This window comes from Xyrauchen texanus, chromosome 7 (assembly GCF_025860055.1).
Source record: "Xyrauchen texanus isolate HMW12.3.18 chromosome 7, RBS_HiC_50CHRs, whole genome shotgun sequence".
NCBI lineage: Eukaryota > Metazoa > Chordata > Actinopteri > Cypriniformes > Catostomidae > Xyrauchen > Xyrauchen texanus.
Window position 1 is genome coordinate 18,521,569 of NC_068282.1, and position 15,555 is coordinate 18,537,123.

Sequence of the window (15,555 nt, forward strand, 5' to 3'; positions counted from 1 at the left end):
GCCAGATATCTCCAGACCTCTCATTCACGTTCTTATCTTGACATTACCTTTTAGCACCATGGAGTTCCCAACATCATGCCCACATCTCATCATCCAGCAGAACATAAACATCTCACTGCAAGCCAAGGAATGAAGCACACAGATTAACTTGTGCTGAATAATGTAACCACACATGTGTCTAAAAGGGCTTTGCTAATGTATAAATTATGAGTACCTATTATGAAAAGTAGTCATGAAGCCCACTTTACCAAGACTTTACCATTAATTTGGTTTATGGTTAACTTATGGGAGGGTTTTGCCATTTTCCAAATGACCATTTCTGTATTGTTTATTATAAATGATTATATGAAAACATTCTATACTAAATCTTACATTCTGATCCCATTTTATGATCTGACCCCTGTGTTATTAAAAACAAAAGACTTCACCCCAGATCAGAGCCTTCTGCCTTAGTCATGGCTGTGAGTGACTGTCATTGATGATGTACTGCCGTGAAGCCTGCACCCTGACCCCACATAACAAGTACATTAACCTCTTCAGAGATGCACCACTCCAGCCCTAAAAAACTCTGACCCTAAAGCCCTTCTCATGGCCACAGGAGGTCCCTCAGTTCATCTCAAAACTCTGCATGATCACTGCATTGTCTCCTCTGGTTCTTTGGTTTTCTTACTAAATAACGTTCCTCTGGCCCTCTATGATGCTACTAACCCCGTCCAGTTGCAAGTGTGCTCTGTTGTGCCCAGCGTGAGTGCTCTTCTAGCAGCATGGTGAGAGCAGCTCATCTGGGGTCTGCAGGTACTTTTTTCATTGCACCTGGCAGGCAAGTCCCAGCATCCTGCTGCTGGAAATTTGTAGTCGTCTGGCCTCTCTTTCTGCTGATGTCAGGCATTGGCCCCTGATGAGAGAATGGTGATATGATAACTTGATTAGGCCTAAGGCCTGGACGTAGAGAACTAGAAAGACTGTGCTCTCACTCCTTAACCTCGGAAACTGCAATTAGGTCTGGTAGTTTGATAATTGGCCAGTCTGTTTCAAGTACTAAATATTTTCTTGCTTCTTTTGGACTTTGGACAACAGACATTGAATCTACATGTCTACTTTGAAATCTAAATTATTGCTATTAAAGTATAAATCAATTTACACTGTTAACATTGATTTGCATAGGCAATTCATGTCTTTGACATACGCAATTCATGCAAAAAATTAAATATATATTTTTTTGAATTTGTGTTATCTTGAAGTAAGAAATTGTAGCTCAATCAACAGCATTTGTGGAATAATGTTGATTACCACAAAAAAAGGCAGTTACTAAAAGGCACTTAAAATGGAAGTGAATGGGGCCATAAACATAATTATTTATTTTTTTAATTAAAGATTGAAAGGACTGCAAGAAGATGTAAACATTACATGTTAACATGATTTTTGTGTGATAAAATTGCTTACTAACCTTATCTGTGCAATTTTAAATCCAATACCGGGATTAGAGGGTTTCGTTGTCATGGCATAAAGTTGTAATATTGGATATAATTTTACACAGATAAGGTTAGTAAACGATTTTATCACACAAATCGTATTAGCATGTAAAATGTTCGATTTTAAGTGTCTTACTGTAACCACAATTTAAGACTTTTTAAATAAAGTTCAATTACATGCTGTTAATTGAGCTGAACTATTATTAAATCCAGAACATTCATTTGAAATAATATTTTATGAAGAATGTTCTTTTTCATTCATTTTCATGTTTATCATTCAATAATGATAGTATGTTGAAGATTGAAAAGATAATTTAGATGTTTAAATTAAATTTACCTAAATAAATTTTGAGTATATAGATATTTTCTTTTAGTTTTTGCTGTTTAAATGATCTTTTAAATCATAGTTTTCACAACATTTATCCCGACTATTTAAAATTCATCGAGATATTCAGAGTGCTCCATTCCTTTCCTTTAAAATGAAACCTCAGAAATAATTCAATTAATCAATTTATGTTTTGCATTTGAAATGCCTCTTTGTCAAAGTGATTTGCATCATAAAACTCTGATGCAGAAGCCCCCCTTTTTTTTTTTTTTCATTTCACTGCCACTAGATAAAATATACATGCATTATATAGCCTTCACTATGGTTGCAAAATGCCACCACACATCACCATGGTGATTCATCTAGATGGTCCCTCTGGAACAGAAACAACATCCCTGAATGTTAAGTTGTTCCTCTCGATCTATGATAACTCACAAGAGTGTGTACACGCTTAATCGTCAAATTTTATTTTATTACCATACCAGACAGCTGGACACATTTCTGGACCAAGCACAAAACTTAAGCCTATGTGAAAACAACTATATTAATGGTGTAAGCCTCAAAAAAGTCCACAGTGAGAGTGAACTAAAGAATACATTTTTTTTTTCTTATTTAAGGCACTAAAACAGCTTGTAACAAATAACAAGTAAGCTGCCTTGTGATGGGATTTTGCAAACACATAAAGATGAATGTAATGTGTGTGGAAAGTGGAAATTCCTATTTTATTTTGCGAGAGTGGAAATGTATTGCTATGACTAGGTGACAAGTATTATTTACAGAATGTTATATATTGTCTGTTTTTTCTCTCATGTTTTTGTGTCAATGCAACCTGTTTTGGGACTGTCACATAAATACAAAATTAGATTCTTTATATTTGTTGGCTAAGTGATATTCTTATATTTTATTCAGGGTCATTGTATGTCAAGTATAGACAGGGTAGTTGGGTAGATGCTGTTGTTAAGACAAATCTTCTCTATTTTTAAAATGTATCATATATTTTGATACCTTTATTAGAGTAGCTATGAAAACATGAGTTGCTATGGAATTAGTGTCCAATTGAGCTTGTTGAAAATGTTGTAATTGACCTAAGGCACTGCAATACTTGACTGTTCTTTCATAGTGCATACTACTCATGTGGAGTTTGTTGTTATGATTATACAGGAGCTAAATGGTACGTGGTTTCTTTACCATTACCCACTAAAATAATTGATGATAGGCAGTTTGTGGTGAGTTGTTGATGGTTTATAAACCGCCAATGTTCATCATGTTCATCAACAAGTTCCACACTTATCAACATTTAAACACAGCACCATCTATTGGAGAATGTAAAAACATTTTATGCGAAAATGTTGTTCACCTTAAATGTTGCACTCTGAAAGCTTTAAACAATATCCGATTAACATTTTTCATTTCAACTCAATTTTCATTTCTCTCTTTTCCAATATACATATACGAGATCAGAAATCAGACGTTGGATCAGATATGTCATGAACCAACAAGGCAGGATAAATTACGCAACACTGACATCTGGTGGCTGAAAATGAGAAGGACGTGCACTCAATTGGTTTTGAGTTATAGCAAGTTTAGCAATTACAAAAAAACTACCAAAAAAATTCCTAGTTCCAGAAATAGATTGAATTTATCTTACATATAAAACAGTAAAATATGTATAATACTTTCATCCCCTGCCTCCAAAGATTTCCTTCTAATGATAATTAATCACGATCGCTGATAATTACTTAAATGAAGTGGCCAGCAGATGCCCCAGCCTAAACAAAAATGCCAGGAATATATCATGACTCCTTGATACCATTTTCAATAAAAATTTTAATATAACCTTCCAAAGAACTGCAAATAACCAAATAAATATTTTTTATCATATTAATTTACAAAAATTTAGGATTTGTTGAAAGCACACAAATAAAACATCTTAATGTAGTTAATTGTGAAATACATAATTCAGTATAGTGCTATTTAACCTTAAATACAATACAATTAAAAAAGTTATATAAAATATAATTCTATGAAGGATTTTAGGATTACATTTTTGTCAAAGGTTGTCAGTGTGTATGCTAATACTGGACACATATAGACAGCAGCAAGGGTGTAACTACAGGGAGGGCAGGGTGGGTAGCAGCCCTAGGGCTCGGGGTAAGAGGGGGCATGCACCAGTCAATCAAAAGGAACAATATAAATGATCGCGGACCAGACGGGTGATGGTGGATGACCCAGGCTCCCTAAGGAGTGGGCCCGACAGGTTATTTGCAACGGGGCCCATAAGATCCTAGTTAAGCCACTGGACAGCAGTGCTGGGTAAATTACTGAAAAAGTAATCTGTTACAAATATTATCAGATTACACTACTTATTACTTCATAGGAAAATAAATCACATTACTAATTATTTTACTTTTAAGTTACTTGTTTTATTTTATTATATATATATTTTTTTAATCACAGAAAGGTTTTGGCTATGCAGCTCAACAAATAAAAAAATAATAGTCACTTTCACACAGTCAGCCTTTTCCAGAAAATTGACTACTTGCACTGAGTCTCATAATGTATTTCCGCTTTGTAATAATCTGACTCGCTAGTTTTCAAGTATGTGTTTACAATGAAACTCAACTTAAATTGAGTGTTCGTGAGAAGATCATTTTCAGAGACATTATTGTGAACTTTACTGTGAATAAAAACCTTTGAAGCTCCAAAAATCGCATATACAAGGAAATATAAAAGTAACCCCTAAGACTCCAATGGTTAAATCCATATCTTCAGAAGTGATATCACAGGTGTGGGTGAAAAACAGAACACTTTTTAAGTCCTTTTTTACTCTAAATATCCACTTTCAGCAGCACCTCATAACTTTCAGATGTAAAAGTGAAAGTGGATATTTAGAGTAAAAAAAGGACTTACATTTTTATCTGTTTCTCACCCACACTCCAACTGTAAGACATTAGGTACTTCACATGCCACTGCCTTAACCTTGGACTTCACCTCACAAAATGACCTGCCGGTTGAACTGTGATGCACCTCATTGATCTCTGCCTGTGTTACCTTTGTCTATCGATGGAATACACTCTTGAAATGGAATGCATAGACTTCATCAGCCAAGTAATATAGGACAATTCATCTGTGTGAACTTCTGCTGTTAATCCAGGATGGACTTCAAAGACATTAGTCATTAATCTTACAGTTAATAAAAAAATATATATATATATATATATATATATATATATATATATATATATATATATATATATATATATATATATTATTTTTTATTTTTTAAAACTCTGGACCTTAACACGTACTTAGTTATTCTAATCTTAAACCATGACCTGCACTGCACGTAAACAACTGATATTGGCATTATATTCATGCTGGATAGCCAGAGGGGAACAGACCCCCACATTGAGCATGGTTTCTCCCAAGGTTATTTTCTGTTAAGCTGCTTTCAAATGATGTGTGTTTTGAAAAGCGCTATCCAAATAAAAATTATTTCAAACTTTTTTTGGTCACATTATACATACATAGTTTGCATATATACAGTGAAAATCCTTTTTTCACATATCCCAGCTAAGCTGGGGTCAGAGTGCAGGGTCAGCCATGATATGGAACAGATAGGGTCAAGGGCCTTGCTCACGGGCCCAACAGTGGCATCTTGGCAGTGCTGGGGCTTGAACCCCCGACCTTCTGGTCAGTAACCCAGAGCCTTAACCACTGAGTGACTACAAGAGTTTCCTGGTCAACCCTGGCATCAAAAGAGAGCATTGACCAGGGAACTGAGCTTTCCCCTGAGCACTTCGGCATCCGAGCGGTGGCTACAGCCTGCATACAGCCCATTTTTGCAGGAGCAGGACACCCTATAAGATCTGCCACTATGCAAGAATAGCTGCAGGTACTGTGACGTATTATAGCGTCATTGTCCAGTACAGATTCGAGCAAATGTTGATGAAGTTATGTGCATTGAGTTTTTGAACTTTAGAAACCCAACCATTTATTGGTCAGATCACTTAAGGACAGCAATTTATTTTCTGATAGTTTTGTTGTGTTGTATCTTATGTCCATTGTGCTGTGGCTTCTCCATTGTGATGTAGTTTAGTTTCATGTTGTTGGGGCTTATTTCCATTGTGGTTTCACCGTTGTGTTTTCAGCTTGTATTTGCTTTGCTAATTTGGTTGTGTTCTGCACCACTTTAAATTATCTCATAAAGATTACATGACTTGAAACATTTTTACAAAACGAAATGACATCCTTCATTACAGGTTTGGCTGCAGTTTCCAAAGGAAATGTCCAGCGTGGGGGTTCCAAAAGCAAGTAAAATGGTGCCATAATCAGACATCAAAGTTTTTAATGAGAAAAACATATCTCCCTAACCTAAACTTTAACCTAAACCTAATCAATAGTGTTCTAAATTCAAATGAGAGGTGAACAAATCCGACATCCTTATACTTTACCAATACGTAAAACTATCTAATAGTGTGGAAAGGCAATTGCAACTGGAAAAGCACATTTTCTGAAGCAACCACAGCATTTTGTGTTGCATCTATGACACTTTTGGCTTATTTGTCAACTTGTGTGCTTGGTTGGTCTTGAACCTTGGCCCTCTGAGTACAAAGTCTAACAATCTATCAGGTGAGCCACCAAGGAAGCTAAACAAATTGGAATATGTGTGTAAATGTTGGTGGATCTGTAATTCAAGCATTGAAATATATTGATTTTCACATGATGCGTTAGAGTAAAAGTGTTTCATTGTCATAACATGTTATTGTGTTAGTAATAGTGTGAAAAATAAGTATTTATTAACGCTGTAGTCAGGATTTCTATAAAAGGAAACTGCAGTGAAACGTGCAACGTGGCACGTAAAAGTTAGTTTGCAAAAATGTAGTAATAACATCCACTATATGAGACTAGTTTGCAATTACTTACTACATCTTAGAGTTTAATGGCATTTTGGTGTGAATGCTAGCAAAATGGACAAAAGGCAGAAAGCCAGTGCATGTGTGAATTGCAGATGTGGTACATTAACCAGTAATCATTATCAGGTGATCTAACAATTTACAGCAGTTTACCAGGTTTCATGTGTGAAAGTGGCTATTGTCTATATTTCCAGCTTGTTCATTTTTGCACTCAAGTCATACATTCAGCACCACACGATTCATGCTTAAAATGACTTGTTAATGACTCTTTTGCTGTCACAGAAACGCAAACAGACATAGTGCATATGAACATAATTCATGTTTTAAATGTATTCTATATAAATAATATTATTTTAGAAATATGTTTAACCCCAAAAATGTGATTGAAAGTAATTAATTTCATTGAAAGTCAATAACTCTAAACTGATTAAACAAATTTAAAATGTTTTGACTAAAAAGTAACTTGTTTACAGTAATCAGATTCCAGCACTGCTAGACAACCACTATAACATAGTGCCATCATAACACAGTGTAACTTTATTTGATGCTTATACAAGTAGTAAGGTGCACACTTGAGGACAGTCTTATCAAGCATGAACTTCTGTGCTGTAGAGACTTCAACTTAGCAAAAAAAAAAAAAAAGTGTCAAGTCCCTCCACTGGAAAAAAAGAAGAAAAAAAATTGTTAAGAGTCTTCAACTTCATTGATGGACTCAGCTGATCAGACAGAGTTCAGAAACTCATTCACTATTCTGAGGAACAGTACCCCTTGGAGGAAGATCAAAGGCATGATAAGTGGGCCCTCTTAGTTTGGTTAGAAACAAGGTATGTTGAAGCATTCTGGATATGGTGACTTAATCCTGCTAGCTGGAAAGCCAGTTGATAAAGCATTGTTGTAGTCCAGTATAGAAGAGACAAATATACAGTCATGTGGAAACACTGGCAGGGGATGAACCATTGACTAGATTCATGACTTGCCCTGTTGTTAATCTTTTCTGTTTTCCCATACAACAAAATTTCCAGTTTAAAAAAAAAAAAACTTCTCACAGAGCTACAGTCTCTGTTTCATCAACTGGTCTCAGAACAATGGACTTAATATAGGAGAAATGGGTCAGGTTGACCTGGTTGTACAGTCTCTCCCTTTGCTGGAGAGAACAATATAGTGAATATGTGTATTTGGCAAGCACCATAGTACAGCAGATTTCCACCACTAGCATTGCAGTGTAATATATCATCAGTGCCTTGCATGATGACAACATTTGGGTGGGAGCAGCCCTTGAGAGAGATGTATGAGAGGATCCAGTGTAGGTGAAACTACTTTGTGTGGTGGGAAAATGTGTCGTTCTCTTTGTGGTGGGGATGGGAAGGGTGGTGGGGATTAATAACATTGTAGTTGCTGAAGTCAAGGCAATTGTTGTTTGTTTGGTGGGTGTTGATGTGGTGGGAATTAAAGTAGTCGTCAGAGGAACGGTAGTTAATTTTAATGTGGTTGTTGATGTGGTGGGAAGTACTGATGTAGTTGTCAGATGTGCAGTTGTTAATTGTAATGTGGTTGTGGATGTAGTGGTGGGGAATGGTGTAGTTGTCAGAGGTACAGTTTTTAATTGTAATGTGGTTGTGGATGTAGTGGTGGGGACCAATGTAGTCATCAGTGGCACAGTTGTTAATTTTAATGTTGTTGTGGATGTAGTGGTGGGGACTGATGTAGTCATCAGATCTTGAGTTGTAGCAGTGGTAGGAGGCAGTGGGGTTTTGGTTAGTTGCAAAGTTGTGAGTTCTGTGGTAGTCTGTGGTGGTGTTGTAGTAAGTGGAACTGTTGTCATTATTTGAGTTGTTAGGGTTATTGTTGTGATAATTGTAGTTGGAGCAGGTGTAATTGTTGTCTGTAATGCAGTAGTGATGGCAGGTGCCAGCATTTTGGTGTGCAGTGTAGTCACTGGAGTGGTACTTGTGTGGGTCGTAGTTGGTAAAGTTGTGGGACATACAAGTTGTTGTTCTGTCAAGGAGGAAATGGGTTGATTTAGCAGATCTTTGGGTGATTCACAAACTTCATCAGGCTTTGACTTAATCTTTTCCTTATTGTTCTTCATCCATTCCAAAAATGGCAACAGGTTACAGTCACAGTGCCATGGGTTATTGTTCAGGTACAATTTGCTGAGTTTTGGAAGAGAGTCAAAAACATCTCCAGGAAGGCTTCTCATTCTATTATTTGCCAGTTTGAGCGTTGAAAGAGACTGAAGTTTTTCAAAGTCCTCTGATTTGAGTGATTCTATCAAGTTATTCTGAAGATTAAGTTCAGTCAGTTTCTCAGGACCTACAAAAAAGTCTCCAGATAAAGTTGAAAATTGGTTTGAGGAGAGGTCTAACTTCTTGAGCTTCTTGAGAGGGCTGAAAACTCCAGATGGTAAGTATGTAAGATTATTGTGGCTCAGGCTCAATTCCGTCATTTTCAGCAATTCTCCAAAAAGGATTGCGGGAAGACTGGTGAGTTGATTATTGTGTAGTGTTAGAGTCTTTAATGCAGAAAAGCCAACAAACAGATCTTTGGGTATTTCCATTAAAAGATTATTATCCAAATACAGTTTTGATAATTTAGTTTTGTGTGGAAACAAATTTGGTTGTATAGTTGAGATTTTGTTGCCTTGAACATTAATTTCTGTCAGATCAGGAAGATTATCAAAAATCCCATCTGGCAAAACATTCAGCTGGTTTTCATACAGCCTGAAAATACGCAGTTTCTTGAGTTTTGCAAAAAGAGACTTTGATAGAGAACTAAATCTGTTTTTTGCTAGATGAAGAGACAACAGATTCTCTAAATTATCAAATGTTCCCTCCTCAATGGAGCTTATCTCATTTGTATGTAGACTCAGTTCTTGAAGCTTTTTTAAATCATCAAATAATCCATTTTCAAGGCTCTGGAGTTTGTTACTTTTTAAAACTAGTCTTTCAAGGTTGATGAGATCCTTAAAAACACCTACAGGTAATGCTGTCACTTGGGTGCTAGATATCTCAATGGCTGAGATATCAGGTAAACCCTCAAAGGCTCCGACCTCCACAGACTGTGTTGAAGTTCCGATAAATTCGATTTTTGTTACTTGAGGGTTTTTTGCGAAAGCTCCTTTGGTTATGACAGGGATCTGGCTGTTAACGAAGTATATTTCATTGGCTCCTTCTTTCAGTTTTTCAGGAATTGCTGTCATGGTGTTGTCATAGACATCTTTATTTTTACAGTCATCACCTGGTTTACAGATACCTTGAGTGCCACTCAAGTGCAAGTTCGCAAGAATGCAAATTAATGCAAGTGCACTTTTTGAATGCATGTACCTATAGAAGAAGAAAACATACTATTTAATTTTATTTTTTAGATCACTGAAAAAATTATGCATATTATAAACAATGCTATAGTCATATATTCATATGTGTCAAATGTGTTGGCTTTTTCATTTATTAATTATTAATTTGCTGATTATTCTGTCTACTGACATTTTGGGCTCTATTTTCGTAAGTGTGCAAAGCGCAGTGCTATGTGCTATGACTTTGCGCAATGATGTGACACGAAGAGCAATTCGCTTTTTTAGTGAGAAATATGTAATTACATTTATGCATTTTGCAGATGCCTTTATCCAAAGCAACTTACAGTGAACTTATTACAGGGACAATCCCCCCAGAGCAACTGGAGTTAAGTGTCTTGCTCAAGTACACAATGGTGGTGGCTGTGGGAATCGAACCAACAACCTTCTGATTAACTATAATCAGAAGTTCTGTATAGACCTTCTGATATATATAGTGTAGCACATCTGATTATGATGTACATCTGATTATGTGCTATAGCCCACTACACCACCACCATTCCACCATTCCTCTTAACTCAGCGCAAAGACCACATTCAGTTCCTGCATTTGCTGTTTAGAGATTTCAACAGCAGGTGATAATGTTTTTGTGTCCTTGACAATCACTGTTGAAGCCATTTGTAGAAACAAAAACATTATGAGATTTGTATTACATTTTATAGAAGTCATGGTTATTTTTTTTTTATTTTTATTTTTTCCAGTTTTTATTATAATTTTTATTTCTATATCCAAGACATTGCAAAAGGGGCTGATGGAAGTAGGAGAGTAAAATGTTTGGATTTGGTATGATTTTTTTGACCACTTCGTTATCATGATTATACTTTTGTTTCGTTTGAAATGTAATTTGAATTTAGCAATATTTTTCTGAAGTGCCTGCCTATACAATCACTGTCAATAATAGCCATTATTTGTGCATCAGTAGACAACAATTATTAATAATAATTTCTCTATAATTTAACTGAGCCTACATCTATATCATGAACCACATTTTCCACATAAAGGAATGTGTTCCATTTAACAATGATGCACAAAATAATGTAGATAAATATTTGTATTATTCCAATTTATTGCATACAGTCTATTTACACTACCAACTTATTATGAATGTACTGTCTTTGTTTATTTTGCTGGTGCTTGATAGGGATTGGAAAGTAGAAGAACCTCCATTGAGCCGAATAGCACCTTTCATGCTCGATTTCGCCACACCCACTTGTGACTAGAATTAGCACATGCTTGCATGAATATACCAACATTTCATGGCCATGCCCAATGACTTTGTGCTTATTAGTTAATGCATTGTGCTGTGCTTAACGCTTGCATGCTTAAATATGGCCCTTTATGTTTAAGTACAGGATATGTATCTGATTTAATTAATAGAATGTCTATTTTCCAACTGAATCAAAGTCGACACTAATCGACTTTGATTTTCCAGTTTCTGATTGCTTCCCATGCTACTAAGTTGAGGAGATATGATTTGGGAAACTCTGTGCTAGACCATTTTACGTACCATACCATTGCTTGAGCAAAACGTATAAAAAAAATACAAGAAAAAAAGAAATAATAAAAAGGAATATTGTTTATTTCAGTTTTATCTCATCTCAATTTTTTCTAAATGTAAGTTTCATCTAAAGTTATTCCACTGTTACTAATTACCTGTATTCTTTCAAGTCCCATTATTGAGAAAATTCCCACTGCAGGCTCTGCAGGCCCAAATATTTTCCCATTAAGCTTTTTAACCTTCCTTAACAGTGGGTTATCATCCTTTTAAACCTCAGGTTAAGGCCACTTTTAACCATGTGCTTAGTAACATGTCACTCTTCAGTGCAGGGTTAGCACAGATTTTATAGGGTTAACCCCACATTGCTGTGACAAATGCATACAATTTGAAACAATTCTGAGTTAGAATACTACAGTTGTTTAGCAACCAATCACAATCTGCCACAGTGCTTTCCTGATTACTTATTTATGTGGTTTGTACTGCTGTAGTCACAGGAATTTTCATGTGCTGTTTGGTTCCATTGTGGAAATCAGCTAAAATTTTAAATAACATTAAGGGCATTCATTTGAGTGATGAAGTGACAGTATTACTTTTACATGTGTTTTAGTTGTAAGTTTCAGGGGATTTATGTGGACTTATGTGCCAACGTTTCCAGAGATAGGCAGTTATATTGAAAGGCATTTATTTACACAGGTTACGTGCCTTAATGAGAACCGGCTTGACGATATAAGTAAAAGTTTAATTATAAAATTAAAAGACAACAAACACACATGATGGACATGTCCGTAAACGATCTCTCTCTCCCGCACAATCCCCCGCAGTCGGCCTTTATCCCTCTCGGAGGCTTGATTAGCCTGATAAGGGACCGGGTGGGTATGATCACGACCAGGCCCCGCCCTCCGCCCTGCCACAGGCATCTTCCATATTTTATTTTTGATTTGAAGGCGTGAGATGCCGTATTAACGAATGCCCAACTCGAAAATAGGATCTTTCCAGGTACATTTGAATGCAGCATCAGTACTGAGTGCAGTTAGCTAACCGTGCTGAGATTTCCAAGTAGGGAGAGATGTTATCGTACTGAACCATGTTATACAGTAAATGCTACTGGAATTGTTATTCACTGTGTTCAAAACAGTTCAGCTAGATGATGGAAAAACTCTTTATCTCCATAACCCAGAGTTTACAAATGTGTAGTGTGAAACCTCTAAACCTGAATACCCAGGATGAATTACTAAATCTTAATTACTAAGTCTGAGAATGACCCAGATAAAAATTTCAAATGTGAAAATATCTATAGTCACCGTTTGTAGGTAAAACATTATGATTATGGATACATCATAAAGATTAAGCCATTTTAGATGTATTTAAATATTGTATAATGTAGTGAAATATTGTTCCCCGTCTGTCACTCACTCGAAGTTGTGTCGATGGTAGTGACAAAAGCGGGCTTTTTTCAAGAGCCTTGGATACCTCTGAATATGAAAAAAGGCCAATGCCAAATTGGCGAACAGAATTTGCATGTCCCGCCCCAGACATACAGGTATTAAAGGCGGGGATCTTGCATCTGTTCAGTCAGATTCTTTCTTTGCAGCCGAGCGGTTGTGTGATCAGCGAGCTGAGACAGTCACTACTGTTCCACTCACCTCTAAGAGCATTGCTGTTTGATCCTACAGTGCATTACCAGCGGCTTTCTCCCTTCTCTGCAAGCAAGTGCAGTCCACGCCCCTGGGCACTTTGACAGCGTTTCCTAAAAGAGTATATTTCCTCTAAAAGAGTATGCACATTGGCGTTCCTTGATGCGGTAGATATCGCTCTGCTTCTGACTGTCATATATGCTGCCTCACATGTATGGCGAGAGCATTGTGCTGGACCGGAACTTCCCGTCCCCCCCTCAGCACTCATGGTTCCCCGGGTCAGGGCACCACTCACAGCCACCCCCCCGGTCACTTTCTTCCTGGAAGTGCATGAAGAGCTCAGCAACTGACCTCGCACTCCGGGCCACAAAAGGTCGCAGCGCGGGCACCCGGACAGGCGATGGCCACCCTCGTGGTCCAGGAACGACTATCTGTTGCTGGATCTGGTCGAGATGCGAGATTCTGACAAAGCTTGCTTACTCAACGCCCCCGTCTCCCAGCTCAGGCTATTCGGTGATGCCGCTGAGGACTTTACCCAATGTCTTTCATCGAAAATCATCGAAAGCTCAGGCAGCTCCGCCCCAACCCAGGCCCAGCTCTCAGTCCCAGCATAGAGCTCCCCGCAGGAAGCCGACGCCCCGTCTCACAAACCTCTTTGTGGACCCAAAAGGCTCCCAGGCGTTCCTGAGACGGTCGACTCAGGGAGCGAGATGCTCTCTATGGAGTTAAATGTCATTCTCAAGGTGCCCCGGCATTAATCTCTTACAGTCAAAGTGGCACTATGGATGTAGACCTTTCTGACGAGTCCAGAGGATGTCTCACTAGGACCTCCTCCTCAGTCACTAACCCGCCCCTTGCCAGGTACGTGGAGCAAGGTAAGTGCTTTGAGTTCTCAGCACACATGCCTCAAGATGCAACTTTGCCTCCTGATGCAATACTACCTGCTCCCCACCGCTGCAAAGCCCCACCAGGTAAGGGGGCGGGACATGAAAATTCTGTTCGCCAATTTGGCATTGGCCTTTTTCATATTCAGAGGTATCTGAGGCTCTCGAAAGAAGCTCCCTTGTGTCACTACAATCGACACAACATCTTGTTCCCTCCATCAGGGAATGGGGGTTACACTAGTAACCTAGATGTTTATTTTATTTTCAGAGAAAATTCTGGTATAGCCTAGATCACAAAATAGCCTAAAATCACATCTAATTTTATATGATGTCCTCATGATGAATAATATTAAGAGACAAAATGTTAGGAATGCAGACGAGGGCAGACGAGGAGTGGGGATCTAATTGCGGGTTCTTTATTATTAATCAGAGTGAGGACAAAACAAACAGGAACAAATGAAACATCCACGGTGGGAAAACAAAACCAAAACACGAAACAACATCAAAAGAATAAACAGGCTGGGGAAACATCCACGACGGGCAAAGGTAACATAGAAACATCTGAAACATTAACCTTCAGTGAAACATACACATTCAACGATCGACAAGGAGTGGAGAAACAGCAGGGTTTAAATACACAGGAGACATGATGATAACAAACGACAATCAGGTGAGAACAGTGACACAGGGCTGGCAGTGATGAGGGCCGGGAATTGTGGGAAGTGTAGTTTTTGACAAAGACTAGTGAAACACAGGGCAGACAACAAGGGAATCGTGACACAAAACAGTACAAAAAATAAATTAAAGCATAAAATAAAAAAAATACAGTAACTTTTGCTGTCACAGGTCACAACATTTCTGTAAAATTAGAATTTTGTATAAATAATGGATAAAAATAAAATAAATATATGAAACTTTATACAGAACTCATTATTATTTTTTTTTTTAAATAAATAATTGTTTCCTCTCCTTCAAAATGCCATTAACCAAATATCTTGTCCTGTTCTTTATGTGCATGTGTTGTATCAGATAGAAAACAAAACTCTTACCTGCTCATCTCTGCTTTAGCTGAACTACCAATGCGGTTTGCTACTTTGTACGCAGTTTACTGCTCTTATCTGCATATAACTTTTCCTAAGCATCACAGTATGTGCTTAAAGCAGCAGTAAGGGTGTGGATAGTTTGTTTGCTGTTTTTGAAGAGATAAGCAATTTGTGGCAACAAGCAAGGCTTTGACATAAGAAAGAAAGGGAAAAAATATATTACTTAATTTTGGGTTTAGGCAGAAATTGTTTTGTAGCTTTTGGTCTTAAATATTTATAATTTGGTTGAATTCAGAATTATTTTCAAAAAATTACCAATTCCAACAAAGCATATACAATGAGTTTAACGATGAAAAATGAGGATGATACTCTTTTGCTGGTTAAAAGCACATAACATTTGCTTAGAATATAGTGTACCTATATGTATATAATTG

At 37.2% G+C, this 15,555-nt stretch overlaps 1 protein-coding gene across 1 annotated transcript in view; it reads right to left on the minus strand.

Moving 5' to 3' along the window:
* Positions 1 to 6,758: 6,758 nt before the first annotated feature.
* The window catches only part of LOC127646601 (uncharacterized), a 31,610-nt gene continuing 22,813 nt past the window's right edge, over positions 6,759 to 15,555 (minus strand). The window contains exons 4-5 of the mRNA XM_052130355.1: positions 15,128 to 15,170; positions 6,759 to 10,036 (exon numbers count right to left, since the gene is read on the minus strand). Of these exons, the coding sequence (XP_051986315.1) occupies positions 7,756 to 10,036; positions 15,128 to 15,170 (2,324 nt within the window). The 3' untranslated portion in view covers positions 6,759 to 7,755. The remainder of the gene's footprint in view (positions 10,037 to 15,127; positions 15,171 to 15,555) is intronic.